This window comes from Chiloscyllium plagiosum, chromosome 9 (assembly GCF_004010195.1).
Source record: "Chiloscyllium plagiosum isolate BGI_BamShark_2017 chromosome 9, ASM401019v2, whole genome shotgun sequence".
Lineage (NCBI taxonomy): Eukaryota > Metazoa > Chordata > Chondrichthyes > Orectolobiformes > Hemiscylliidae > Chiloscyllium > Chiloscyllium plagiosum.
In genome coordinates, this window is record NC_057718.1 from 57,962,683 (window position 1) to 57,988,419 (window position 25,737).

The window sequence follows — 25,737 nt, forward strand, 5'->3', positions numbered from 1 at the left end:
TGGAATAATAAATACTTGCCTTGCCAGTGATGCCAATATCCTGTGAAAGAAAGGAAAAAATAGATTGGAATATTAACTAACCTGTGCTGAGCAGATCAAAAAGCCACCCATCCAAAATCAACATGAAACTTCGTAAAGTATGCATGTCAGATGTTCCCGACATCGTCGGGAACAACTGCATTTTTTCAATTGGTAAACAGCAGCACAATAGTTTAATGGTGTGTGAAACAAGATTTAATATATGCAGCACCCAACTATGGTACTGACAGGAGTTAACCACTTGTTGTCCAGACAATGGGGCTGGTACCCCTGTCAGGCCAACAAAATCCAGCCACAAGTTTTGAAGTTTCCCAACATAACCATGACCTCTTATCTTAACATCATCCTAATTAATTGCTTCCTATTTTCAATAGTTCTAATATTCTTTCCATGATAGTATCTTAAAACTGCATGCTGCATGTCAACTGGGACAGATTTCTCTTAGCATCCTTGTTTTGCCCCCAAATATTAAAAAAAAATCCAATTCCCCTATTTTAAGGTATTTTTCTATTTTGCTTTTAGCCCTGGAAAAAGAGATAAGTCATTATCTGGCTCAGGTCCTGACTGAACAGTCCTTTCATAGCATCGATGCAGCAGATTTTCAGTTAATGTTCGAGACACTTTTCCTGTTGCTGTAAAGTGAATAGGTTTTCAGTATTATTTAGTGCAAGTCTCCAAAATTTCTTTAGGAATGTTTTAATGACGTGGTTTAAAATGGTTTCATTCAACAAGCAAAATCAGGAATTCATTGTTTTGATTCTAGTGACCGATTGGTCAGTAACCAGACAAATTCTGCACATTAATGATCTCTGATATGTTTTATTTCTTGCATCCCCATCTACTGAAGTAATTAACAAAAGAAAGAAAGAAGATGAAGAAACATTTCAGACACTGTATTCCAAATTATGACAAATTGCTGCAATTTGACTTTTGAAGATTTGTGGATCTGTATTCTATTTCTTCTTGATTTCCTACTTTTCAGGTTAATTTCCATTTTAATCATCAAACATATTACCTCCCATTTAGCTGTATTGATTTGTTTCTGTCACTTATCTGCTCATATTTATAACTTATTTATGTCCTGCCATCTCCCACATTCTTTCCCTTAAGTTTCTCTGTCCTTGAATTTGATATTTTCAGCAAACTGCTATGATACCAGCTATACTCATGACCAAACCATCCATTCACTATGAATTCCATATAATATAAGGTAAAGACCAGAATTTGGCACCAATGAATACTTATTCTATGTTTGTCTGTATTGTTTCCACACCACTCAATCATACTTTACATGTTCCCCTTTTACTGAAACTAAGTTGAATTTGGATCACAAAATTTAACATCAGTCATAATTCACTGATCTAAGAGTTTTGACTTATATGTATCAAAATGTCTGCACAACTAACAAGGTACAATTATTTCATTCAACAATTGCACCCCCCCCCAATACCCCAACCTTGCCACCATCCCTAGAAATAATCATTTGCTACCTGCTTAAAACTGATGAGTTTCTATGCATTTGTGACCACTTGAATGAAGTGTTAATCAACACAATAAACCTTTTTGCTGAGCTGAATTAGAATCCCTACACCTCAGGTACAGGCCATTTGACCCATCGAGTCTGCATCAAACCTCCAATGAGCAACACACCAAGACTCTAAGCTCACATGAAGCGTGGCTAATCCACCTAGCCCAGACACCCCTGGACACGATGAACAATTTAGCATACCCAATCCATCTAACCTTGGATAGTGGAAAGAAACTGGAGCACCTGGAGGAAACCTATGCAGACACGGGAGAATTTGAAAACTCAACACAGATTGTTACTCCAGGCTGGAATCAAACCTGGGTCCCTGGTGCTTTGAGACGGCATTGCACAGACTTTTTAACTATGCTACTTGGCTGCAGATCATATGTAATAGTTAAAAGAAAATAGCAATTCAAACCTCCACCAATTTACATTTATTATAGAAGCCAATATGCAAGGGGAAGGTTAAACACATTCAATAATTTTGCTGTTCTTGACAAAATATTTTAATTGCAATCAGTTCTCATTGTAAACAAAAACATAATTTTTGGGAGACAAATAATCTTTATCTAGTGTTCTGACAGCTACAGTCCGAAACTCAATTACTGTGGATTATATTAGTTTCAACACATACTAAATTATTGGTCATTGAACATCGAGAAATTCCACTGAAGCAGTTACATTAGATAAATCATGACTTGATTTCAATTCAAGAACTAACTTCATCATTTTAATCACTTCATTCAAACCTTCATTTGCTGACCGATAAAGCTATGAACTTCTCCAGTATTTTAGACAAGCAGCTTTTAATAATCATTCTTTCAGACCATTTTTAATAAAAGAGTTGGATCTGAAGCTAAAGTTCTAACGGGATCTATCTAAAGAGAAAGGAGTAGAGCTGCCATTGGGATTTTCTTGTCCTCTGCTGTCATTTCAAAAGAGAAGTTGGCAAAAACGTCAGGTAAAGGTAAATTAACAATTCCATTGTTTCACAATTCCAATGTAATCTCATAGTGGCATGACACAGTATTGTACAGTTGATCAACTGATTTCTGCCCTGTTCTTTCCCCATAACCCTGTAATCTTTCACTTCAATAGTTATCCATTCCCTTTTTGAACTTTTTCATTCAATCTACTTCTAAACTCCATTCAGGTACTTGCTATGCAAAAAAAAACTTTTTTCTCTGTTCGTTTTGCAAACAATTTAAGACTGGGACCTCTGATTACTGATTTCTCCGCCATTGGAACTGCCACGAGAATCAGCCCAAAGATGAATAAATATTGTCTTTCTCTGAAATAAATTGTATCAAATCAAACTGAAGAACACAGTGGCTGACTGGTTAGCACTGCTGCCTCACAGCACCAGGGTCCCAGGTTCGATTCCAGCCTTGGGTGACTGTCTGTGTGGAGTTTGCACATTCTCCTTGTGTCTGTGTGGGTTGCATCTGGGTGCTCCGGTTTCCTCCCGCAATCACAAAGATGTGCAGGACAGGTGAATTGGCCATGGCAAACTGCCCGTAGTGTTAGGTGCATTAGTCAGAGGGGAAATGGGTCTGGGTGTGTTACTCTTTGGAGGGTCGGTGTGGACTGGTTGGGCCAAAGGGCCTGTTTCCATGCTATAGGGAATCTAATCAAACTGTTCACTTCACTAAGAAAAGGGTCTCAACTGTTAACTAGGAATCTGCTGCATAACAATAATTGGAAAGGATTATTTAATCAGGTGCCTAGACAAATAGTGCCTAAGCTCTTTTCATTCATTCTGAAATAAATTTTGATATTAAGAGTCTGTAATATGTTTCTTTTCATTCTTTATGAATATTTATCTTGCTTGAAAAAAATGTTTTCTGTTGTAGCTCGGTGCCTCACAATCTTTGTAGCTCTTCAGTCACATAGTCTATTGCGTATATTTTTTCAGACTGCATAAACACCAGTCACATTGGTAAAGGCTTTGTTGATGGTATATTTGACAGGCTGTTTCACTGAAGAAGGTGAATACTAAATAACAAAAAATATATCGGCATATGTGAAACAATTTAAAATACTATTGCTTTGCTTTTGCTCTGAATTTAAAATTAATCAAAGAGGGTTATTAAATATTAAATAACCTGCTCTTGTCTGAGACTCTACAATGACAATAGAGTTGGCAAGTATCTAAGTGTTTGTGTTACTTATTTATACAAACTTCCTACATACTTGGAAATGTGACTTTCTCATACCAGATCAAATTATGGTTCAGGTAGGGAGAATGCCATTCAGTCTCTTGAACGTTCAATCATGGCTGATCTGTATGCCATCTACTTGTCCTAACTCTTAATACACTCGACTAAGAAAAGTCTGCCAGTTTGGCATTCTCTATTGACTAGCCTTTCTAAGTATTTGGGGAACAACTTTCAGACTTCCACTGTCCTTCATGTGAAAAAATATTTTGAAGCATCATTGCTGAATGTACTAACTCTAACGTTTTAGATATCCAAACTCCCTTTCATTTTTGGACTATCTCACAAAGAAAACGTTCTTTTTGTAATCTTCTACATAAAATCTTGTAATCATAAGCAATTTAATGAGAAACATTCTTAGTCATTTATATTAAAGGGAAATAATCAGTTTGATTTTCTCCTTTGGGGCAGGAATCAAGGGTGGAGCCATTTCCCGAAGTTGTGAACCTACCTCCTGAGTGGCAGTGTCTGGTTTGAGCTGATACAAACCTCAGACTTCATGAGTTAAGTTGTTACAAGGTTTAGGACTCTGGATTCTGCTCTGCACTGCTGAGAAACTGCTCCCTCAGATTGTACTGTCTCCAGTCTTAATGTGCTGCATATAGATCTCAGTCTTATGTAAGTATGACTGTTCTTGGATTAGCAGGCATTTATGACAATGCAGTGGTTTTAAGAGGGATGTTTTGACCTGGTTTCTTTTAGAGAAAGATTGGGGGTCAGGTGATGAACAGTTTATGAGAAGATAAACAACTTGTAAAGTCTTCGGTGTTTTTTGTTTAAAGCTGGAATAACAGAACGGGCTTGGTCAAGCTGTCACCTACAGAACCAGGGATTATTAATTTTTAGTTTGCAGCAATGGGTTGCTGTTAGGGTCTTGGAGAAGTGGAAGCTACACTTCCCTCTCTTGACTACAGCCAAAAGCTGGGGGTTCTCTTCCGAGGCTGCTGTGTTACAAGAGACAGTAATCCAAGATGGAGTGTGGAAAAAATCATGGCAGTAAGAGCTGCTTCTTTTTTGAGACATTTTCAGTGTTGGAGCTGATTTCCTCAAATTTTAGAATCAGTAATTACTGTGTTATATGCTGTTACATTATTTTGGAACTTTGAGGAAAAAAAGATCGAAATAATGATACTTTAAAAAGGAGGACAGTCAGACAGAGGGCAGTGACCACATAGGCAGTGAGTCAAATAGAGTAAAGAACCTACCCTGCTGTCTGACCCAGCAGTAACCTGCACAGCTGCTGCCTTTGCTCTTTGTTTTCAAGTGTCTCTGGACATTGGAATTTGTTCTAAGAAACATAAACAAACAGCGAAATTCACAGCTGACCTTGGAGAAATCTGTATGTGGGAGAGCTCACAGCACGAGCAGATAAATGGCTTTTTAAAGTGCAACCTTATTATTTATATTTTGTCAATTCACAATAGCGAGTAGAGTTTTTTTTAATGATGTTATTAAGATCTGTCTCTTGATTAAACTTGAAAAATATACAAACATAAGTATTAAGTTAACTTGGAGCAGTGTTTTTAGAGCAGTAAGATGGCGCTATGTTTCAGGTCTGTGGATTGTTAAGGAGCAAAGATGCCCTTTAGTAGAGTGATGTGCTCTTCCTGTCAGATGTGGGAGTTTAGGGAGAGTTCCCATGTTACTGATGATTATGTCTGCAGGAAGTGTCCTGGGTTGCGAATCCTATCGAATTGCATGGATTGGTTAGAGTGGCAATGAGGAATCTACAGGAACTAGGGGGTATGATAGATGGCAGTTGCAGGGAGGGAGATAAACTGAAGATACAGTCAAGTAGATGAGTGACCTCCAGGAAAGATAGGAGAGGGAGGCAGGTTGTACAAGAGTTTCCTGTGGCTATCCCAATCTCAAACATGCTGTTTTGGAAAATATAGGGGCGTGATGGACTCTCAGGTGAATAGTTTGTGGTATCAAGACTGGCTTTAATATAATGAGAGGTATACAGGTTCCAAGTGATTGATTGTGATTGGAGACTCTCCAGTCAGAGGCACAAATAGACATTTCTGTGGCCAACAGCAAGACACCAGAATGGTGTCTGAGAGACAGAATCAAAGATATCTCAGAGTGAGTGCAGAACATTCTCAAAGGTGTGCAGGACCAGCAGGAGGTCATTGTATACATTGGAATTAACGACACAGGAAGTGAAAATGATGAGATTCTGAGGAGAGAATATAAGAAGTTAGGCAGTAAATTATAAAGGAGGTCCTCCAGGGTAATAGTATCTGGATTACTCCCAGTGCCACAAGCTGGTGAGAATAGGAATAGCAGGTTAGAGCAAATGAATGTGTGGCTGAGGAGCTGGGACAGGGGAGAAGGATTCACATTTTTGGATCATTGCAATATTTTCTGTGGTAGAAGTAATCTAAATTGCCCGTAGTGTTAGGTAAGGGGTAAATGTAGGGCTATGGGTGGGTTGCGCTTCGGCGTGGCGGTATGGACTTTGTTGTTGGGGGGGGGGGGGGGGGGGGAGGGGTATGTGGGGTGCAGGGAGATAGTGTGGAAAGTGATCTGCCTGAGAATGGTATAGTTGGGAAAAAGAGACAGTCAAACAGACAGTGGCAGTCAGGAACCAAGTAGAGAACGAGGTAGGACTGATAAATTAAACTGAAATTATTTCAATGCAAGAGGCCTAAGAGGTAAGGCAGATGAAATCAGGGTATGGTTGGGAACATGGGATCATAGCGATTACAGAGATATGGCTCAGGGATGGATAGAACTGGCAGCTTAATGTTCCAGGATACAAATGCTACAGGAAGAACAGAAAGGGAGGCAAGAGAGGAGGGGGAGTTGTGTTTTTGATTAGGGATGACATTACAGCTGTATTTAGGGAGGATGTTCTTGGGAATATGTCTAGGGAAGTTATTTGGATAGATCTGAGAAATAAGAAAGGGATGATCACTTTAGTGGGAATGTACTATAGACTCCTCAATAGTCAGCTGGAAATTAAGAAACACATTTATAAGGAGGTCTCAGTTATCTGTAAGAATAATAAGGTGGTTACTGTAGGGTATTCTAACTTTCCAAACATAGACTGGGACTGCCATATTGTTAAGGGTTTAGATGGAGAGGAATTTGTTAAGTGTGTACATAAAAAGTTTCTGATTCACTATGTGAATGTACCTACTAGAGAAGGTACAACACTTGACCTATTCATGGGAAATATGGCAGGGCAGGTGACTGAGGTGCCAGTGGAGGAGCACTTTGGAGCCAATTACAATAATTCTATTAGTTTTAAAGTAGTGATGGAAAAGGATAGACAGGATCTAAAAGTTAAACTTCTAAACTGGAGGAAGGCCAAATTCCACATTAGGCAAGAATTGTCAAAAGTTGATAAGGGGCGGAGGTTCTCAGGTAAAGGGATAGATGGAAAATAGGAAACGTTCAAAAATGAGATAATGAGAGTCCAGAGACAGTATGTTCATGTTAGGGTGAAGGACAAGGCTAGTAGGTGTAGGGAATGCTGGATGACTAGAGAAATTAAGGGTTTGCTCAAGAATAAGATGGAAGCATATGTCAAGCATAGCCAGTAGAGAATGAATGATTCTCTAGAAGATTATAAAGGCAGTAGGAGTATAATTAAGAGGGAAATCAGGAGAGTACAAAGGGGACATGAGATAGCTTTGGCAAATAGGATTAAGGAGAATCCAAAAGGAGTCTACAAATATAGTAAGAGGCAAAAGAGTAACAAGGGAGAGAATATGGCCCCTTAAATATCAGCAAAGCAGCCTATGTGTGGAACAGCAAGAGATCGGAGAGATACTAAACGAGTATTTTACATCAATGTTTACATGGAGAAAGATATGAAAGGTAGAGAACATGGGGAAATAGATGGTGACATCTTGAAAAATATTTATATTACTGAGGAGGAGGTAGTGAATGTCTTAAAATGCATAAAGGTGTATAAATCAGGGACCTGATCAGGTGTACCTTTGAACTCTGTGGGAAGCTAGGGAAGTGATTGCTGACCCTCTTGCTAAGATATTTGTATTAACGATAGTCACAGGTGAGGTGCCATAAGACTGAAGGTTGACTAACATGGTGCCACTATTTAAGAAATGTTGTAAAGAAAAGCCAGGGAACTATAGACAGGTGAGCCTGGCATCGGTGGTAGGCAAGTTGTTGGAGAGAATCCTGAGGGACAGGATTTACATGTGTTTGGAAAGGCAAGAACTGAATAGGGATAGTCAATATGGCTTTGTGCATGAGAAATTGTATCTCACAAACTTGATTGAGTTTTTTGAAGAAGTAACGAAGAGGATTGATGAAGGCAGGGCAGTAGACATGATCTATATGCACTTCAGTAAGGCATTTGATAAGGTCCCTCATGGTAGACTGCTCAGTAAGGTGAGATCTCATGGAATACAGTGAGAACTAGCCATTTGGATACAGAACTGGCTCGCAGGTAGAAGACAGAGTGTGGTTGTGGAGGGTTGTTTAGCAGACTGGAAGCTGTGACCAGTGGTGTGCCACAAGGATTGGTGCTGGGTCTACTACTTTTCGTCATTTATATAAATGATTTGGATGTGAACACAGGAGATATAGTTAGTAAGTTTGCAGATGACACCAAAATTGGAGAGTAATGGACAGTGAAGAAAGTTATCTCAGAGTACAATGGGATCTTGATCAGGTGGGCCAATGGGCAGATAGAGTTTAATTTCGATAAATGTGAGATGTTGTATTTTGGAAATGCACAATGGTAAGGTCCTGGGGAATGTTATACTGAGCAAAGAGACCTTGGAGTGCACATTCATAGCTCCTCAAAAGTGGAGTTACAAGAAGATAGGATAGTGAAGAAGGCATTTGGTATGCTTTCCTTTATTAGTCAGAGCACTGTGTACAGGAGTGGTGAGGTCATGTTGCAGCTGTACAGGACATTGGTTTGGCCACTTATGGAATATTGTGTGCAATTCTGTTCTCCTTCCTATCGGAAGGATGTTGTGAAACTTGAAAGTATTCATAATAGATTTACAAAGATGTTGCCAGGGTTGGAGGAGTTGTGCTATAGGGAGAGACTGAATAGGCTGGGACTATTTTCCCTGGACAGTCTGAGGCTGAGGGGTGACCTTATAGAGGTTTATAAAATCATGAAGGGCATGGATAGGATAAATAGAAAATGTGAGAGGGGAAAGATATAAAAGGACCTAAGGGGCAACCATTTCACACAGAGGGTAGTACGTGTATGGAATGAGCTGCCAGAGGAAGTGGTGGAGGCTGGTACAATTACAGTGATTAAAAGGCATCTGGATGAGTATATGAATAGGAAGGGTTTAGAGGGATATGGGCCAAGTGTTGGCAAGTGGGACTAGATTAGATTAGGATATCTGGTCAGCATGGACGAGTTGAACTGCAGGGTGTTTCCTTATTGTACATCGCTATGACTCTAAAATTGTTTGCTGATTATGTGACAATGCAGTTCAGTGAGGCTTGTCACTGGATAGAATTGTGCAGCAGTGTATTGGATGAGCTGGAATTTACAACTAATAAGGATGGAGACATCTCTGAAGAGCAATGAGATAATTGATTCTGTACGTGACATGGAGTTTCAGTGGCAGGTATTTTGAGTTAAATGTAGAAAGCCAGTGAATCGACACAGGTAGAAGTGGTTAATATTTGTGAAGAAAGGAAATAAGATAGAAACAGAGCTTAAAGTCATATAGAACATGAGGTGGTGAAGAGTTTGGTTCAGCCCAACATTGTAGCCAGGAAAAGGAAATAGAAAATGCAGTCCCACATCCTGCAATAATTAGACATACTCCCAATTCTTGGTTACAATGAAATAATGCCTTCCAGTTCCTCTTTGGGCAATATAAGTTCTGACAATTTAAGAACTAGGTTGATCGCTTTTTTAATGACCATGGCTTTTGACTTCTTATCCATAATGAGACACCCTTGAGTTTTGGGAGGTTATGCCATTAAACTGGTGCTCTGTTGAAATAAGAGTTTTAATTTTCTGCAGAACCTTGGATTTCTGGACCAGATGTTTTTTGTCCCAATTATATCCCGAATTTGTGGACATTAGATTTTTCCCATGGGATCTTTCACAGCTTATTTTTAATCTGTGTAAGCAAACCTTTACTCTCAACCTGCTGATACGTCAGTGTTGAAATATGTAAACTCGTTACTTCAATTTGTAGTTGAGGTTAAACAGCTTCATATCTCCTCTGTGGCTCTCTTACCGATGAACCCAACATATTCACATTTTCAATCATTCTTCTCGAGGTTCGCTGCTAACTTCGCTCTGTCACTTCACTGGCATTTCTCCCTAAAAGATGAAGAATTGAAATATTCCTTTTGAACCAGCACTCTTGATAAACCGGCAAAAGTTATATGCTGGAAAATCCAGAAATTTACGGCATTATCATGAGCTCCGTGATGTCCAAGTAGGAAGTTGAGGGTGCGAGTGAGAAGTCTCTCTGCCGGTAAACTTTATTTAAGGCAAAGCTGCATTATTAATTAAGTTGCATATGGTACTGAAACCTATTCAATCATCAGTGAACATCTCCATATTTTCTTACTTCAAATTTGCATCCACTAACACAATTTGTTTTCTCGGCAGTGTTTATGTCTGAACAATTTCAATTAAAGATTGATCCATGCGCTCAAATGAGTTATACTACATATTGTTCTTTTCCTCATCTACAATTTTTTTTTCATAGAATCCCTACAGTGTGGAAACAGGCTAATTAGCCCAACAAGTCCACACCAACCCTCCAAAGAGTGTACCACCCAGAGCCATTCCCTGATCCTAGTGCATCTAACCTATAAATTCCTGAATACTATGGGCAATTTAACATGTCCAATTCACCTAACCTGCATGTCTCTGGACTGTTGGAGGAAACCGGAGCACCCAGCGGAAACCTATGCAGACACAGGGAGAATGTGCAAACACCACACAGACAGTCACCTGAGGCTGGAATCAAACCCGGGTCCCTGGCGCTGGGAGGCAGTAATGCTAACCACTGAGCCACCGTGCCACCTTTCTTGTAAACTTTGTTGGTTTCTGTCACTCAATTTTCTTCAATGACATTAAGATGGTTTTTCAATCCTAACTATCTGATGTGATTGAAATTTTGCAACGAGCTGTGAGATCAAAGAATGCCTAGTATGGAAGCAGGCCATTCAGTCCATCGAGCTTGCACCGAACCTCCAAAGAGCATCTGACCCTGACCTACCCCATCCCTGTAGCCCTGCATTGGCAAATCCACCTAGCCCGCACATCCCCGGACACTACAGGGTGATTTAGCATGGCCAATCCATCTAACCTGCATATCTTTCAGACTGTGGGAGAAAACCCACACAAACACAGGGAGAGTATGCAAGTTCCACACAGACTGTTGCCTGAGGCTGGAATCAAACCTGAGTCCCTGGCGCTGTGAGACAGCAGCAGTGCTGACCACTGAGCCACCATGCCTCTTTTGAAATCACTGGCTACTTACCTGCTGACTTTACCCGGTTTGTCCAATCCTTTGTCCTAATTACTACAACTCTGAAATTAAATCTGGCAGGAAATATTATTTCTCCTGTTTGAACTGCAATAAATGTGTAAACAATCTGCGCAGCTAGATTTAATTACAATTTGTGTACCATGTTCAATGTGTGGTAATGCTAAATATTCAGGGTAATTTGCTTCTATCAGCCACTTTCCTGGGTTTAAGGACTTACTTAGTTTACAGTGGTGGAGGAAATCCATCAGTGAGTATTAATATGAAGAGGGTATTATTTTAAACAGGATGTAGTTTATTGCATGATAACAATCAAATGCAAGTTACAATAGCAAATTAGATATTGTTAGAAAATCCAAAAAAATATCTTGGCCTTCTTTGAGACCATAAGATGTTCTGCCTGTTCCCAACCTAATTTGTTATGGCACCATCATATTGGATGGAACATAATGTATTCTTCAATATAAACCTTATTTTAAGACCATTATCCTCTACACCAATGAGCACCTCATTTGATAGTTGGATGGCTGGTTTTTTTGGTAATGCAGTGTGGGTGGTGGAGTGGGAAGCACCTCTCATGCAACAGAATATATGTTCAGCTCTGGCATTAATTAGGAGATGGCCCTAATTAGGAGATGCAGTCCAAGTTTATAGAATTTTCATCAATTCATGTTGGGTAGCTGTTCGGTGTGACAATCTATGTGCTGTCAAAACTTCAATTATGTGCATGGCACACCCATGCCAACACCTTCCAATCATGTAGCACAGTTAGTCAAAACCAAAATTGTGTTTAAATGCTGCATCCATCACTTGAGAACCTCTGGCACTGTTCCAGTAGCATGGCAGAGACAAGTTGTGAGGCTAAAGTCTCTTTTCCCAATTTCCATGATTCCTTCTTGCTTTGCTTTTTGCTTCATTCTCTTTCCTATTTTATTGTTCTCCTTGCCTTAATACTTTTTATTTTTCATCTTTCTTTTTTCATTGGAAATGATTGGTGGCTTTGCACAGAAGAAGGAGATGGGAATTCATTTGGAGAGTGTGATGGAGGCAAAGGACTGACCCTCAGAAATTTCCTGTCCCACCCCTCTCTGAACAATCAGCTTTCCCCAACCTTGGCATTCATGTTATAGTTCATTTCCACAGTTCCTCTTCCATTTCTGAAACACTGTGGAGTTTGCACATTCTCCCCGTGTCTGCGTGGGTTTCCTCCGGGTGCTCTGGTTTCCTCCCACAGTCCAAAGATGTGCAGGTCAGGTGAATTGGCTATGCTAAATTGCCAGTAGTGTTAGGTTAAAGGAGTAAATGTAGGGGTATGGGTGGGTTGCGCTTCGGCGGGTCGGTGTGGACTTGTTGGGCCGAAGGGCCTGTTTCCATACTGTAAGTAATCTAATCTAAAAACCTCACAATTCCTACCATTTCTTCTTTTAGCTCAATACCTCCATCCTTCAACTATAAATTTAAATTATGATATTAAATGACACAAATGATTATTTCATTGATGAATTGTGAAATATATACATTTTTTAACTTTTTAAATCTTTATTTTGCACTTAAGAAATTTCAGTTATTGAAAATCCAAAGTGGCTGAATAAAAGTCTGAATTTTTGAGCAATTTATGGGAATCCAGTAACCACATTATATCTTTACAGCAGAATCTGATTTTCCTCAATATTGAAGAGAGCTGTCATACAGTCACCTTCAAAAATAACAATCAAATGTAGTATTTTTATTAAGGCTTCATTCAGGTTAAATCCAGCTGAATAATTTAGTTTGATAAGGCAGTCACTGTGTAATGGCAAGATGGATGTTAAAGACAGCGAAGCTGTGATAAATGAACATAAGCAGGCTCCCTTTGTTAGACTGTACTAAGGACATGCAGAGATAATATGCAGTTACGGGTGGCAATATTGTGAATTGAGGCTTCAGAAAATGTAGCCAAATTATCAGAAAGGGCTTGTATTGCCAAAGTGGGAACGTTTACTTTCGGCTAAATACCTGTAGATTTATTTAAGTACTTGCCAGACACAGAGAGAGAGAGAGAGAGAAGCCTATAGTTTGTTACTGTTGTGAAATGTTTCACTTTAAATGCTTACAAATGTGCTGTGGTCTTGGAGAATGTGGCTGGATATGCAGTTGAAGTTCAGCTTTAGCATTCTATTTGTTTGCTAAGAGCTGAAATGCATGGTGGCAAACTGCAATGAGGTGTGCTTAATAAATATTGATGGTTCCTTCAGACTTATTTGTGAGCAAAAAGGGAAGCCAAGTGAGAAATGAAGTGACAGGCTTTGTGAGGAGGAATGTTTAGCATTCTATCAGTGAATGGCTCAGTTAATGAGACTAGTGGTGGAAGGAAAATGGTAAAAAAAAATCTTGTTTCATTTCTCTGGACAAAGGGAAGGGCAAGAATGATTAGACTAATATAAGAAAGAAAAGAAAGTAAAGCTAAAAGTTATGTACTGTATATAATATATATAAAATGGTATGGTATTCTGCATTTCTGAAAAAATACAATGGACTGAATTCTTTGTTGGCTAAGTCCGAGTTTGCATCAAGTTGTAGAGAGATTTCTGGTGTGTAGCCTATTGAAATTTCTTACGGTATCTTGCCAAACTCACCTCATTATCTACCAGTACATTCATAAGGTGCTCATCATTTCCAATGTTAACATCTTACCGCACAACATTCCCAGAATAACTTGCCACTCAGTGAATATCCGCCTAAAAACCAGCATCCCTTGCTCCCATACCATGCTGAGGGGCTGTGGTGCACCCCAGATCAGCTTTGGAAATCCAATGTTCCCCTTCATTGTCAATATCTTGACACAGCAGACATGAAGCTGTGTTACTTACAGTAATAGCCAGCTCATGGCTAATATTCCTTAACATATATAGCTTCAATCGCTCACCCTTGCTGCTGTTTAACTACACCACACACTTTACCTGTTTGTAGTTACATGTCATCTGAACACCCTTTAAGTCAGGGCTACCCTGGCACTAATGCCCACTTTAGACACACAGATACTTACTGTCCAGTATGGGGCATCATATACAGGAAAGCAATTGGACAACTCCAAACATGAGCTTTTATTTACAAACGGCAAGAGTGAAGTAAACAAAATAAACCTGCGGCTGAAGTCCACTCTGACAATGCAAAACCAAAGACTACTTTACAGTGATCTGCTGCAGCCAGCTCTCACTTTATGGAAGCAGGTATCTGGGATGATATCTCCGTCTTGTATCTCTCAGTGCAGCTGTCTCTGTCATGGACAAGGAGAGATTTCTCCTCACCAGTATCTGATTCTCCTCTTCAGAAGACTGTTCCCATTCTCCTATTTCCTCAGCATATAGGATATCATTACCTGTTCCAGTTGTGCACAGCACAATATGCCAGAATGATGCAGAGCACTCTGTCTGTACTATATTGGAGGCACTCACAGACTGGTCTAAACAGCAGAACTGCATCTATAGCAGTCCAATACTCTCTTCCAGCATGGCTCTGGTGGAGACGACATTGCATCTGTCCTCCATATCAGTCAGGGTTGTGCATTGGTGACCTGAGCCATGGTCACAGTGAGTATCTGTTGTCCCCAAGTAACCAGACTTGTAAGACACCTGGAACCTCACATGCACTAGGTATATTAGAGTGCTTCACAATGTAAGAGTCATGGCAACTGCCAGAGTAGGGGGGGGGGGCACATACCTCCAGGAAGTGGTGATGGTGATCACAGATCCCCTGTACATTAATGGAATGGACACTTTTTCAGTTGATAAATTGCTCGGTGTTGTGATAAGGTCCTCTCAGCACCATGTGTTATGTTAATGGCACCCTGCACCTGGGGTAAGCCAGCACTGTTTCGAAATCCTATTGTGCCAGGTTGCAGTGCTGACCCTGGCATCAGGGAATAAAATGTAGCCTTGCACAGGTGGTGTTGGTCATTATCCTGATGCATTTTGGGTACATGATTGAGAGATCCCACGCAGCTAAGCTGTGACTCTCTGGAAGAGGCTTGTTGCAGAGAAGTTCAGTGCCACAGTCATTGGCACAGCCTCTGGAAGAGGATGGCATCTCCCTTCTGCAGCCATCAGGTCCTGCTCCAGCATCCCGCATGGCTCTGCGCAGCATTCCAGGAAGTACGGGACCCGTATCAATACGTTGTCTCACTCATTCCCAGGAAATGGAGTGAGTACCAGAAGACTCTGGCCTCTGATGGGCCAAACAGGTGTGACCTCTCCCTGAGCTAGATGCTCCTCATCTTCCACTCTGACCTTTTGCTGCTCGTGGGCTTGCAGTTGTTCCTGGTCTTCCTGGATCTGTCTTTGCCTTCTTAGGTAAGCAGCTGCAATGACTAACACATCACCAGCAGGAGGGCACAGGAATCTCAGTGGAAATGTCTATATTGGGAACCGTATGTGTGGAAGTGGTTCACCAATACAAAATAATCATCGATGGTAATATCCTGCAGATGAGGGCTGAGCACACCTCTCCACACAATGAGATACACTGCACCTTGATAGCAAAGGAGATGCCTCTATCATCCATCCAACTTCAGGCTCAACATATGCAGCAATGTGGTGGAGGTGTCGTCACAAAGGGAATGCTTACTGCACTCTGAGATCCTTTTAATCTCAGACCCATATCAAATGCTCAATATCTCACTACTCTCAGTACAGACTATTGTGACACTTATGTGATAGGACATGAAGTGATGGTGACAAGATCCCATACTTAAAAGTTTCACAAATAATGGTTTATCTTTGGCCAGCATTGGCCTTTTGTATTATCATTGCTGCTAACGTCAACATCTTTGAGATGCCCAAGTTCAACTTCCAAGCATCAATGGCAAGTAATTCATCTTTGACTAGCCTCTGATCTTAAGCATCCTCACTCCGCATGCATACCCAATGGGTGACAAAGTAATTGCAAATGAAGTGTAGCTGGGGTTTGCAGACATCTGCTTCATGTCTGTTCTTCCAATGCCCCAGTGTCCAGCTAATGTGGATTCTGTGCTTTCACCCATCAAACTGACACTGACATCACCCATCCTGGCTCAGCAATTTTCAGTGAGTGATGGCAGAGAATGTGGTTTGTGGTGAACACCATCAGCACTAGGGCCCGTCTGGTTGCCATGTAACTTTCCAGAGCCTGTAAGCCATACCACCATACACTACCCCAGCAACTCATCTCCACCCATCACCATCACCCCCTAAACCCCCATCCCTGCAGAGGTCCACAACATTGAAACATCACCAACAATTAACTTGATTGTTGCTGTTGGCCCCACAGCACTGACCATTGTGCACTCCCTGAACTGTACTGGGACAGATCCACTGATCCTCCGTCCACCAAGGGGACGACTAACCATGACGAAACCCATGGACTTGTGCGCACTTTATTTCTTAACTGATGCTACTGGGACTCCTTACTGAAAGTGAATCCTCTTTAATGTACTGAGGATTAGTGCCAACCTATTTTCCAGTATGGTCATTTGGTTGAATCAGTATTTTTTAAAAATCATTCATGGGATGACAGCATAGCTGGTTAGGCTAGACTATTTATTGCCCATCCCTAATTTCTCAGAAGAAAGTCACTTTTGAACCTAGGATAGAGGAAAGGTTATTTATGAGCTAGCTGAAGATGACAGGTTCAAAGTTTGGGTGAAGATTTGTAGCTCGGGTGCTCATTGTTATGGTTCTGTTTGCCGAGCTGGAAATTTTTGTTGCAAACATTTCGTCCCCTGTCTAGGTGACATCCTCAGTGCTTGGGAGCCTCCTGTGAAGCGCTTCTGTGGTGTTTCCTCCGGCATTTATAGTGGCCTGTCCCTGCCGCTTCCGGTTGTCAGTTTCAGCTGTCCGCTGTAGTGGCCGGTATTTTGGGTCCAGGTCGATGTGTTTGTTGATGGAGTTTGTGGATGAATGCCATGCTTCTAGGAATTCCCTGGCTGTTCTCTGTTTGGCTTGCCCTATAATGGTAGTGTTGTTCCAGTCGAATTCATGTTGCTTGTCGCCTGCGTGTGTGACTACTAAGGATAGCTGGTCGTGTCGTTTCGTGGCTAGTTGATGTTCATGGATGCAGATCGTTAGCTGTCTTCCTGTTTGTCCTATATAGTGTTTAGTGCAGTCCTTGCATGGGATTCTGTACACTACATAGTCTTGCTCATGCTGGGTATCGGGTCCTTCGTTCTGGTGAGTTGTTGTCTGAGGGTGGCTGTTGGTTTGTGTGCTGTTAAAAGTCCCAGTGGTCGCAGTAGTCTGGCTGTCATTTCAGAAATCCACCGTCCGGACACGCCTTGGCGTGCCCATTTGCCACCGGGCGGTGGGGATCCCCAGTGGAGGGCTCTCTACGCGGGAGTCCTCCCTCTTTCTCTCGGGGATCTGGGGTGGAAGGTGCTGCACGCAGCAGTCCCCTGCAACCGCAGATTGCTGTGGTTGATGGACTCCCAGCCCAACTGCTTGTTCTGTGGCGCTGTGGAGTCCGTGGACCATGGCACTCCCTTTTTGATTTTCTTAAAAACCTTCTCCTCTGTTTTTGGCTGCACTTCAGTCCCCTTTGATGTGAAGGGCAGTGTTTGTCACTGGCCACCCGGGTGTTTTCCTGTCTTCCTGGTTGTGGAAATTGAATAAAGATTGGTGCACTTTGTGTCTTTCACTGTGTCTCACACCTGCACACACACACCATGGGTGCTGGGGATAAAATAAGCACTACCGCACTTAGGTGGTAGTGTGGGGGTTTTTTAAAAAAAGGGGAGTTTTAGTGGAGTGCATAAAACGAAAAAAAAGAAAAAAATATATAAACAGGATTCTTCCCTTTCAGGGGGTAAAAAGGTGGGCCCTGTATAGACTGCTGCTGCACACCGTCCACCTCTTCTCCCTCATCCACCGTCCGGACACGCCTTGGCATGCCCATTTGCCACCGGGCGGTGGGGATCCCCAGTGGAGGGCTCTCTACGTGGGAGACCTCCCCCTTTCTCTCGGGGATCTGGGGTGGAGGGTGCTGCACGCAGCAGTCCCCTGTAACCGCAGATTGCGGTGGTTCACGGACTCCCAGCCCAACTGCTTGTTCTGTGGCGCTGTGGAGTCCGTGGACCATGTATATATTGGGTGTGGGCGTTTGCACTCCCTCTTTGATTTTCTTAAAAACCTCCTCCTCTGCTTTTGGTTGCACTTCAGTCCCACGCTCCTGATCTTTGGGCACCCGGTACGGAGGAAGGAGGGCTGGTCTGAAGACCTCTTCGTGGGTCTGCTCCTGGGCCTGGCCAAACTGGCCATCAACAGGTCCAGGCAGCGGGCCGTGGAGGGGGTCGTTAAGGCCGACTGCCTGCCCCTCTTCCGCGGTTACGTTAGGGCCCGAGTGTCCTTGGAGAAGGAGTACGCGGTGTCGACCAACACCCTAGAGTTGTTCTGGGAGAGGTGGGCGCGGCAGGGAGTGGAGTGCATTATTTCTCCCTCCAACTCTATTTTGATTTAGTCCCTCCCCTCCCCTTCACTGTTTAGATCACATAGCACTGCCCTTTGAGGTGAAGGGCAATGTTTGTCACTGGCCAGCCGGGTGTTTTCCTATTGTGAGTGTATGTGCAAGGACTCTCCTTGAAGGGGACTATCCCTGGACCAGCTGCCCTACAGAGAGAGGAAGGAAGAAAGAAGACGGAGAAGAAGAAGAGACCAGCACTCCCAGACTTGCCTCAGCTGTTGCTGCTTGGGGCCTACCTCACCTCTGCTGCCTGGGACTTGCCTTGGGGCCCCTCCCAGGACCTCCACCACTGCCACTGCTGAAGGCCCACCTCCACTGCTGCTGCCTGGGACTCAATTTTGGGACTGCCTGGGACTTGCCTTGGGGACCCTCCCCAAACAGGTCTGCCCCCTCACCGCTGCGACCAAAGGCCTACCTAGAACTTGCCTGAGGCTTGCCTCCACTGCTGCCGCTGCCTGAGACTCGCCTTGGGTCCCTCCACCACAACTGCCTGGGACTCAATTTTGGGGCTGCCTGGGACTTGCCTTGGGGACCCTCCCCAACAGGTCTGCCCCCACCGCCGCGACTGAGGGCCAACCTAGGACTCGCCCGAGGCCTGCCTCTACTGCTGTTGTCGCTTGAGGCCTGCCTCCTCCACCGCTGCCTGGGACTCGCTTTGGCCCCTCCCTACAACCTCCACCACTGCTGCTGCCGGAGGCCCACCTCCGCCGCCGCTGCCTGGGGCTTGCCAATATCCAGCAGCAGAGTATGGCGAGCCCGAAGGTCACTGTGGGCGGGACACATTTGCCCGTCGACCCTCTGGAGGTTACGGCCCAGAGGGTCGTGATCTCTAACGTCCCGCCCTTCATTGCCAGCGAGCTCCTTCTCCCCCACCTTGCCACCCTGGGGGAGATCCGGTCAGGGGTCCAGCCGCTCCTGCTCGGTCTGAAGGACCCCGCCCTCAGACACATCTACTCCTTCCGACGCCAGGTATTTATTTGCCTGGCCCGGGAGGAAGTCACCGAGGGCAATTTTACCGTCCTCCACGAGGGCGTGGCCTACCGCGCCTTCCGGACGGCGTGCGGTGCCACCTGTGCCATGAGGTGGGGCACATAAGGAAAAACTGCCCCACCCAGAAGGCTGCCCCAGCCCGTGCCAATGGCTGATGGTGGTGCCGCCGCACACACTCCCCCTCCCTCGAAGTCAACACCACAGGCCCCGGCACCGAAGCCAGAGGCTTCCAATACTTCAGCCTCTGGCAGGGAGGGGGGTGAGCGTCCGGCTGGCCAGAAGGCGCGGAAGAAGACGCGACGCGTCAAGCCTGCCCACGGGGAGACCACCCTATCCCCTTCCCCGACACCTAGCCCACGACCAGCCCTGCCCCGGCACGACAATGCCCCTGCGGCTATGCCAGCGTCGCCCCGGTGTGGGAACCCTGACCCTCAAACCCCCGAAACCGTGCCTGATCCTGACCCCACACCCACTCCCCACCCCGATAGAGAAACCCCTCGGGATTCAACGCCTGCCCCTGGCAATGCAACACCTCGCCCGGGGGCACACGAGCCCGAGCCATGCCCAACCCAGCCACGCCCTGGCACTAACCTGGGGGGAACCACTGCTGCTCCACCTCTTGCAGCGACCGTGTTTCCAGGCCCCGGAGCGGGAACTGGGCCCCTGCCCCTCCCTGCCCACCCTCACCTGATAAACCGGGGGCGGGGCAGGGCAGGAAGCGACACAGCTGGCCCTCCCCACCCTGGCCATGCCCCCTGTCTTCCCCCAGCCATTCGTATTCCGGGAAGGGCTGGGGGGAGGGACCTCGGGCCCCATGACCACCGAGGCGGGCGGGGAGGAGAAGGCCTATAAATTCCCCCTGGTCTCTCTGGGGAAGAGGCACCGGCCCCTGGAGGGGAGAGACACTCCAGCAGCGCGCTGGCGGTGCTGCCCCTCTCCGGGGGACGAACCAACGGTGTCCCTCGACTGTCCCACACCGTGGCCTGACTTACCAAAACCTCCAGGGGCTATAGCAGGGCCTCCTGCTGCCTTGACTCCTCCGGCCCCTGGGGAGGACCTCAATAACCACAAGGGCCGTGGTGCGGGCGATGACGGAGGACCCTCTGCTGGGTCGTCGAGGGGAGGAGGGTGTTATCCTCGCTCCTCCCTCCCAGACTGTTTTTTCCGGGGGCCTTGGCCCTGGGGGATGACCTTTTCCTGGGGGATGACCTTTTCCCCGAGGAGCCAGGCGTCCCGGTGTCGGGAGAGGAGCGGGGCCCCGAGCCTGTGCCGCCCGATGACCCGAACCCGGGGCGTTCTGGGAAGGGGTGCGCCGAGGAAGGTACTGTCGGTGACCCTGGGGGTGGGGTCGCCGGGGGTTTGAGGCCGGTTGGCGGCGCCAGACCAGCCCCCATCCTCTCGGTGGGGGAGGGGTCGGTGACCGAGGGTGACCTCCTGGAGGAGGGTTCGGGATTGGTGGCGGACACCGGGAACGACGCGGACTCCGTCTGCAGTGACATTTTTGAGTCCCAGGCTCCCCCCACCGATCTCCCCCTCATCCCCCTCGAGGAACTCCGGGAATTTGTCGAGGAAACTCGGGGTCGCCGGGATAGAACCCAACTGGCGCTCGACCGCTGGAGCTCTTTCGAAAAAGTTTACTGGTCGGCCCACACTGCCCGCCAGGTGCCTGGGCTCGACATTAATGAGCGAAAGTGAGTCAGGAACTTCCTGGGGGCACTCCTGGTGAGGGCGAGGGACTTCAGTGCCCCTCCCTCGTCCTCCCTGTAAATATACAGATAGGTTTGTTAATTGTACTGGTGGTGGTTGCACAAAGCTTCCGACATGGAGACGACTATAGCCAGCCTCAACATCAACGGCAGCAGGGAGTCGCAGCGCAGATTCCAGACCCTCTCGGTCCTTCGGGACGGGAGGTATGCGGTGTGCTTCCTGCAAGACACCCACACTACCCCGGGAGATGAAGCCACCTGGCTCCTGGAGTGGCGATGGGGGGGGTCGACATGAGTCACCTCACCCGCAGATCTGGCGGGGTGGCTATCCTGTTGGCCCCGCATTTTCAGCCGGAGATCTTGGGGGTCAGGGAGCCTGTGCCAGGCCGTTTGCTTCACCTGACGGTTCGGCTGGGGGCCGCGGTGCTTCACTTGGTGAACGTCTACGCTCCCCTGGCCGGGCCGAGGCAAACGAGCTTCTTCAGAGAAGTGTCCGCTCATCTCGCTTCCATCGACGAGAACCAGTGCGTCGTCCTCGGGGGAGATTTTAACTGCGTCCTCGAGGGCAGGGACCACGGCGGTGCCCGCAATGGCTGGGCGTCGGGGAAGAGGTTGGGGGACTTGGTCAAGTCCTTCGACCTGGTGGACATCTGGCGGAATCTCCATTCCGACTCCATCGCCTTCACCTTCATGAGGGCTGGGGTCGGAGCATCCAGAATCGACCGCCTGTACGTTTCGCGGGCATACGCCTTCTGTTTTCCGAAGGCCTCCACGCGGCAGGTGTCGTGCACGGACCACCACCTGGTGTGGGCGGAACTCCTTCCTTTCGGCGCCAGGCTCGGCTCCGCGTACTGGCACTTTAACAACCTGCTGCTGGAGGACGAGCGGTTCCGGGACTCGTTCCGTCATTTCTGGGCCGGCTGGAGAAGGAAGCGGGGAAGCTTCCCCTCCCTGAGGCTTTGGTGGGACATGGGCAAGGCTCACGTCCGCGTCTTCTGTCATGTGTACGCGAGGGGGTCGATGAAGAGGCGGATATCCAGGATCGGGGAGTTGGAGAGGGAGTTGCTCGACCTGGAGTCACGCCTCGGTCAGCCTGACGCGGACCCGGCCCTGCGCGGGGCGTACGAAGAGAAGGCCGTGCTCCGGGACCTGCAGCTCGTCGGGGCGCGTACGTGAGGTCGCGGATCCAACTCCTCCTGGAGGCGGCTCCCCCTTCTACTTGCTGGAAAAAAGGCGTGGCACCCGTCAGCAGCTCCTTGTGCTGCTGGCCGACGGCGGGTCCCTCGTCTCGGATCCGGAGGGCATCAGGGCCCACGTCCAAAACTATTACACGGCTCTGTTCTCTCCGGATCCGTCCAGCGAGGATGCTCGCAGAGTTCTGTGGGAGGACCTGCCGCAGCTCAGCCCGGAGGACGCCGGAAGGCTCGACGCTCCCGTCACTTTAGAGGAGCTGACCGGCACCCCCAACCGGCTCTCGAGGAGCAAAACCCCGGGGCTGGACGGGCTGACTGTGGAGTTCTTCAGGGCGCTCTGGGGCGTCCTGGGGAGCGACTACGCACAGCTCCTGGGGGAGTGTCTAAATGCCGGAGAGCTGCCCCTTTCTTGGCGCAGGGCGGTCATCGTCCTGCTGCCAAAGAAGAGGGACCTTCGTTCTTTAAAGGACTGGCGTCCGGTCTCCCTCCTCAGCACGGACTACAAAATCTTTGCCAGGGTGTTGTCTTCTCGCCTGGCCTCCGTGCTGGCCCAAATGATTCACCCGGACCAGTCCTACACGGTCCCGGGCCGGAGGATACACGATAACGTCCACCTGGTCTGGGACCTGATCCATTTCTGTCGACGGGCTGGTCTGCCGAGCGCCTTCCTGTCTCTCGACCAGGAGAAGGCGTTCGACAGGGTCGATCACAAGTACCTGCTCGGGACTCTGCAGGCATTCGGGTTCGGGACGCAGTTCGTCGCCCGGATCCGACTTTTGTACGCCGCCGCAGAGTATCTGGTTAAAGTTAATGGGTCCCTGATGGCGCCCCTTTGCTTCGCGAGAGGAGTGCGTCAAGGCTGCCCCCTGTCCGTCCAGCTGTATTCCCTGTGCGTGGAGCCTTTCCTACGCCTCTTGCGGAGGAGGTTGTCGGGGCTGGTTCTGCACGGCGCGGGCACAGGGGTGGTCCCCTCGGCCTACGCGACGTGCTCCTCACTTTCACCGACCCGGCTGACATCCAGAGAACGTTGGTCGATTTTTCTTCTGGGACAAAAAGATGCACTGGGTCACTGCGCAGGTTCTGAGTCTCCCTATTGAGGAGGGCGGTCAGTCGCTGGTGTGCGTCCACACCCAGGTCGCGACATTCCGTCTTCAGACCTTGCGGCGATACCTTTACGTCGAGACTCCTCCTAGGTGGTGCGCCCTGGCGACGTATTTTTTTTTCCGCCAGGTGCGTAACCTCAACTACGACACGCAGCTCCTGTTCGTCGACCGTGACGGTTTGGAGGTCGCCCTCAAGACGCTGCCTGTCTTTTACCAGGACCTGATCACTGTCTAGAACATGGTCGAATCGCGTCGCGCCTACCCTCCGGCTGGAGTAGCGGCTGTCGTCAGGGAGCCGTTGCTCAGGAATCCGCACCTCCATACTCACTGGTTCGATTGGCTGTCGGAGGGGAGGGCTGTGGCGGTGAGGGTGACCAGGGTCAGGGACGTGCCGGGGACCTGGGCTGGACGCTGCCGCAGGACATAGCGAGCAGGGCAGCGGTAAACGTCTGGTACGTGGCCACCGCCATCCGACGCCTTAAAACGGCGGTGCTCGGACCCGACATAGTGCACCAGTTGGAGGAGGCTCAGCTGTGCGGTAGGATCCCATCTGCGCTCACCCCAACCCAGACGGAATTTCACTTTGGCCCCAAGGTCCCGTATTTCCCGCGGGAGCCTGTGCCCCACGACCTGAGCCGCCTCCAGAATTTTAATTTTGTCTCTTTCAAGGATATAAAAAGGCAGGCCCTGTATTGACTGCTGCTGCACACTGTCCACCTCTTCTCCCTCATCCACCGTCTGGACACGCCTTGGCGTGCCCATTTGCCACCGGGCGGTGGGGATCCCCAGTGGAGGGTGCTCTACGCAGGAGTCCTCCCTCTTTCTCTCGGGGATCTGGGGTGGAGGGTGCTGCACGCAGCAGTCCCCTGCAACCGCAGATTGCGGTGGTTCACGGACTCCCAGCCCAACTGCTTGTTCTGTGGCGCTGTGGAGTCCATTGACCACGTGTATAATGGGTGTGGGCGTTTGCACTCCCTTTTTTGATTTTCTGAAAAACCTCCTCCTCTGCTTTTGGTTGCACTTCAGTCCCGCGCTCCTGATCTTTGGCCACCTGGTACGGAGGAAGGAGGGCAGGTCAGAAGACCTCGTAGTGGGTCTGCTCCTGGGCCTGGCCAAACTGGCCATCAACAGGTTGAGGCAGCGGGCTGTGGAGGGGGTCGTTAGGGCCGACTGCCTGCCCCTCTTCCGCGGTTACGTTAGGGCCCGGGTGTCCTTGGAGAAGGAACACGCGGTGTCGACCAACACCCTGGAGTTGTTCAGGGAGAGGTGGGCGCCGCAGGGAGTGGAGTGCGTTATTTCCCCCTCCAACTCTATTTTGATTTAGTCCCTACCCTCCCCTCCCCTTCACTGTTTTGATCACATAGTATCGCCCTTTGATGTGAAGGGCAGTGTTTGTCACTGGCCACTCGGGTGTTTTCCTATCTTCCTGGTGGTGGAAATCGAATAAAGATTGGTGCACTTTGTGTCTCTCACTGTGTCTCACACCTGCACACACACACACCATGGGTGCTGGGGAAAAAATAAGCACTACCGCACTTAGGTGGTAGTATGGGAACAAAAAAAAGAGGAGTTTGAATAAAGATTCATTTAAAAAAAAAATAAACAGGAGTGTTCAACACCCTGGAAAAAAAACAAACCAAAAAAAAGATTGGTGCACCTTGAGTCTCTCACTGTGTATCACACCTACACACACCATGGGTGCTGAGGGATAAAATAAGCACTACCGCAGTTAGGCGGTAGTGTGGGGTTTAATAGAGAGGAAAAAAAAACAGAAGTTGAGGAGGACACTGCTTATCACTGGCCACTCTTCCGGGTGATTGAAGAAAAAATATAAACAGGATTCTGGATTAGTGGTGCTGGAAGAGCACAGCAGTTCAGGCAGCATCAGAGGAGCAGTAAAATTGACGTTTTGGGCAAAAGCCCTTCATCAGGAATACAGGCAGAGAGTCTGAAGAGTGGGGAGAAAGTAACATAGAGTACAATAGGTGAGTGGGGGAGGGGATGAAGGTCAGTGTCGGGGGGTGGGGTGGGC

The 25,737-nt window shown here is 47.1% G+C and overlaps 1 protein-coding gene across 1 annotated transcript; it reads left to right on the plus strand.

Annotated features, from left to right (window-relative positions):
* Positions 1-19,850: 19,850 nt before the first annotated feature.
* Positions 19,851-20,555, plus strand: LOC122553183 (vegetative cell wall protein gp1-like). Its single transcript, XM_043696771.1, has one exon. It carries the CDS (start codon positions 19,851-19,853, stop codon positions 20,553-20,555), a length of 705 nt encoding a protein of 234 aa, XP_043552706.1.
* The last annotated feature ends 5,182 nt before the right edge of the window (positions 20,556-25,737 follow it).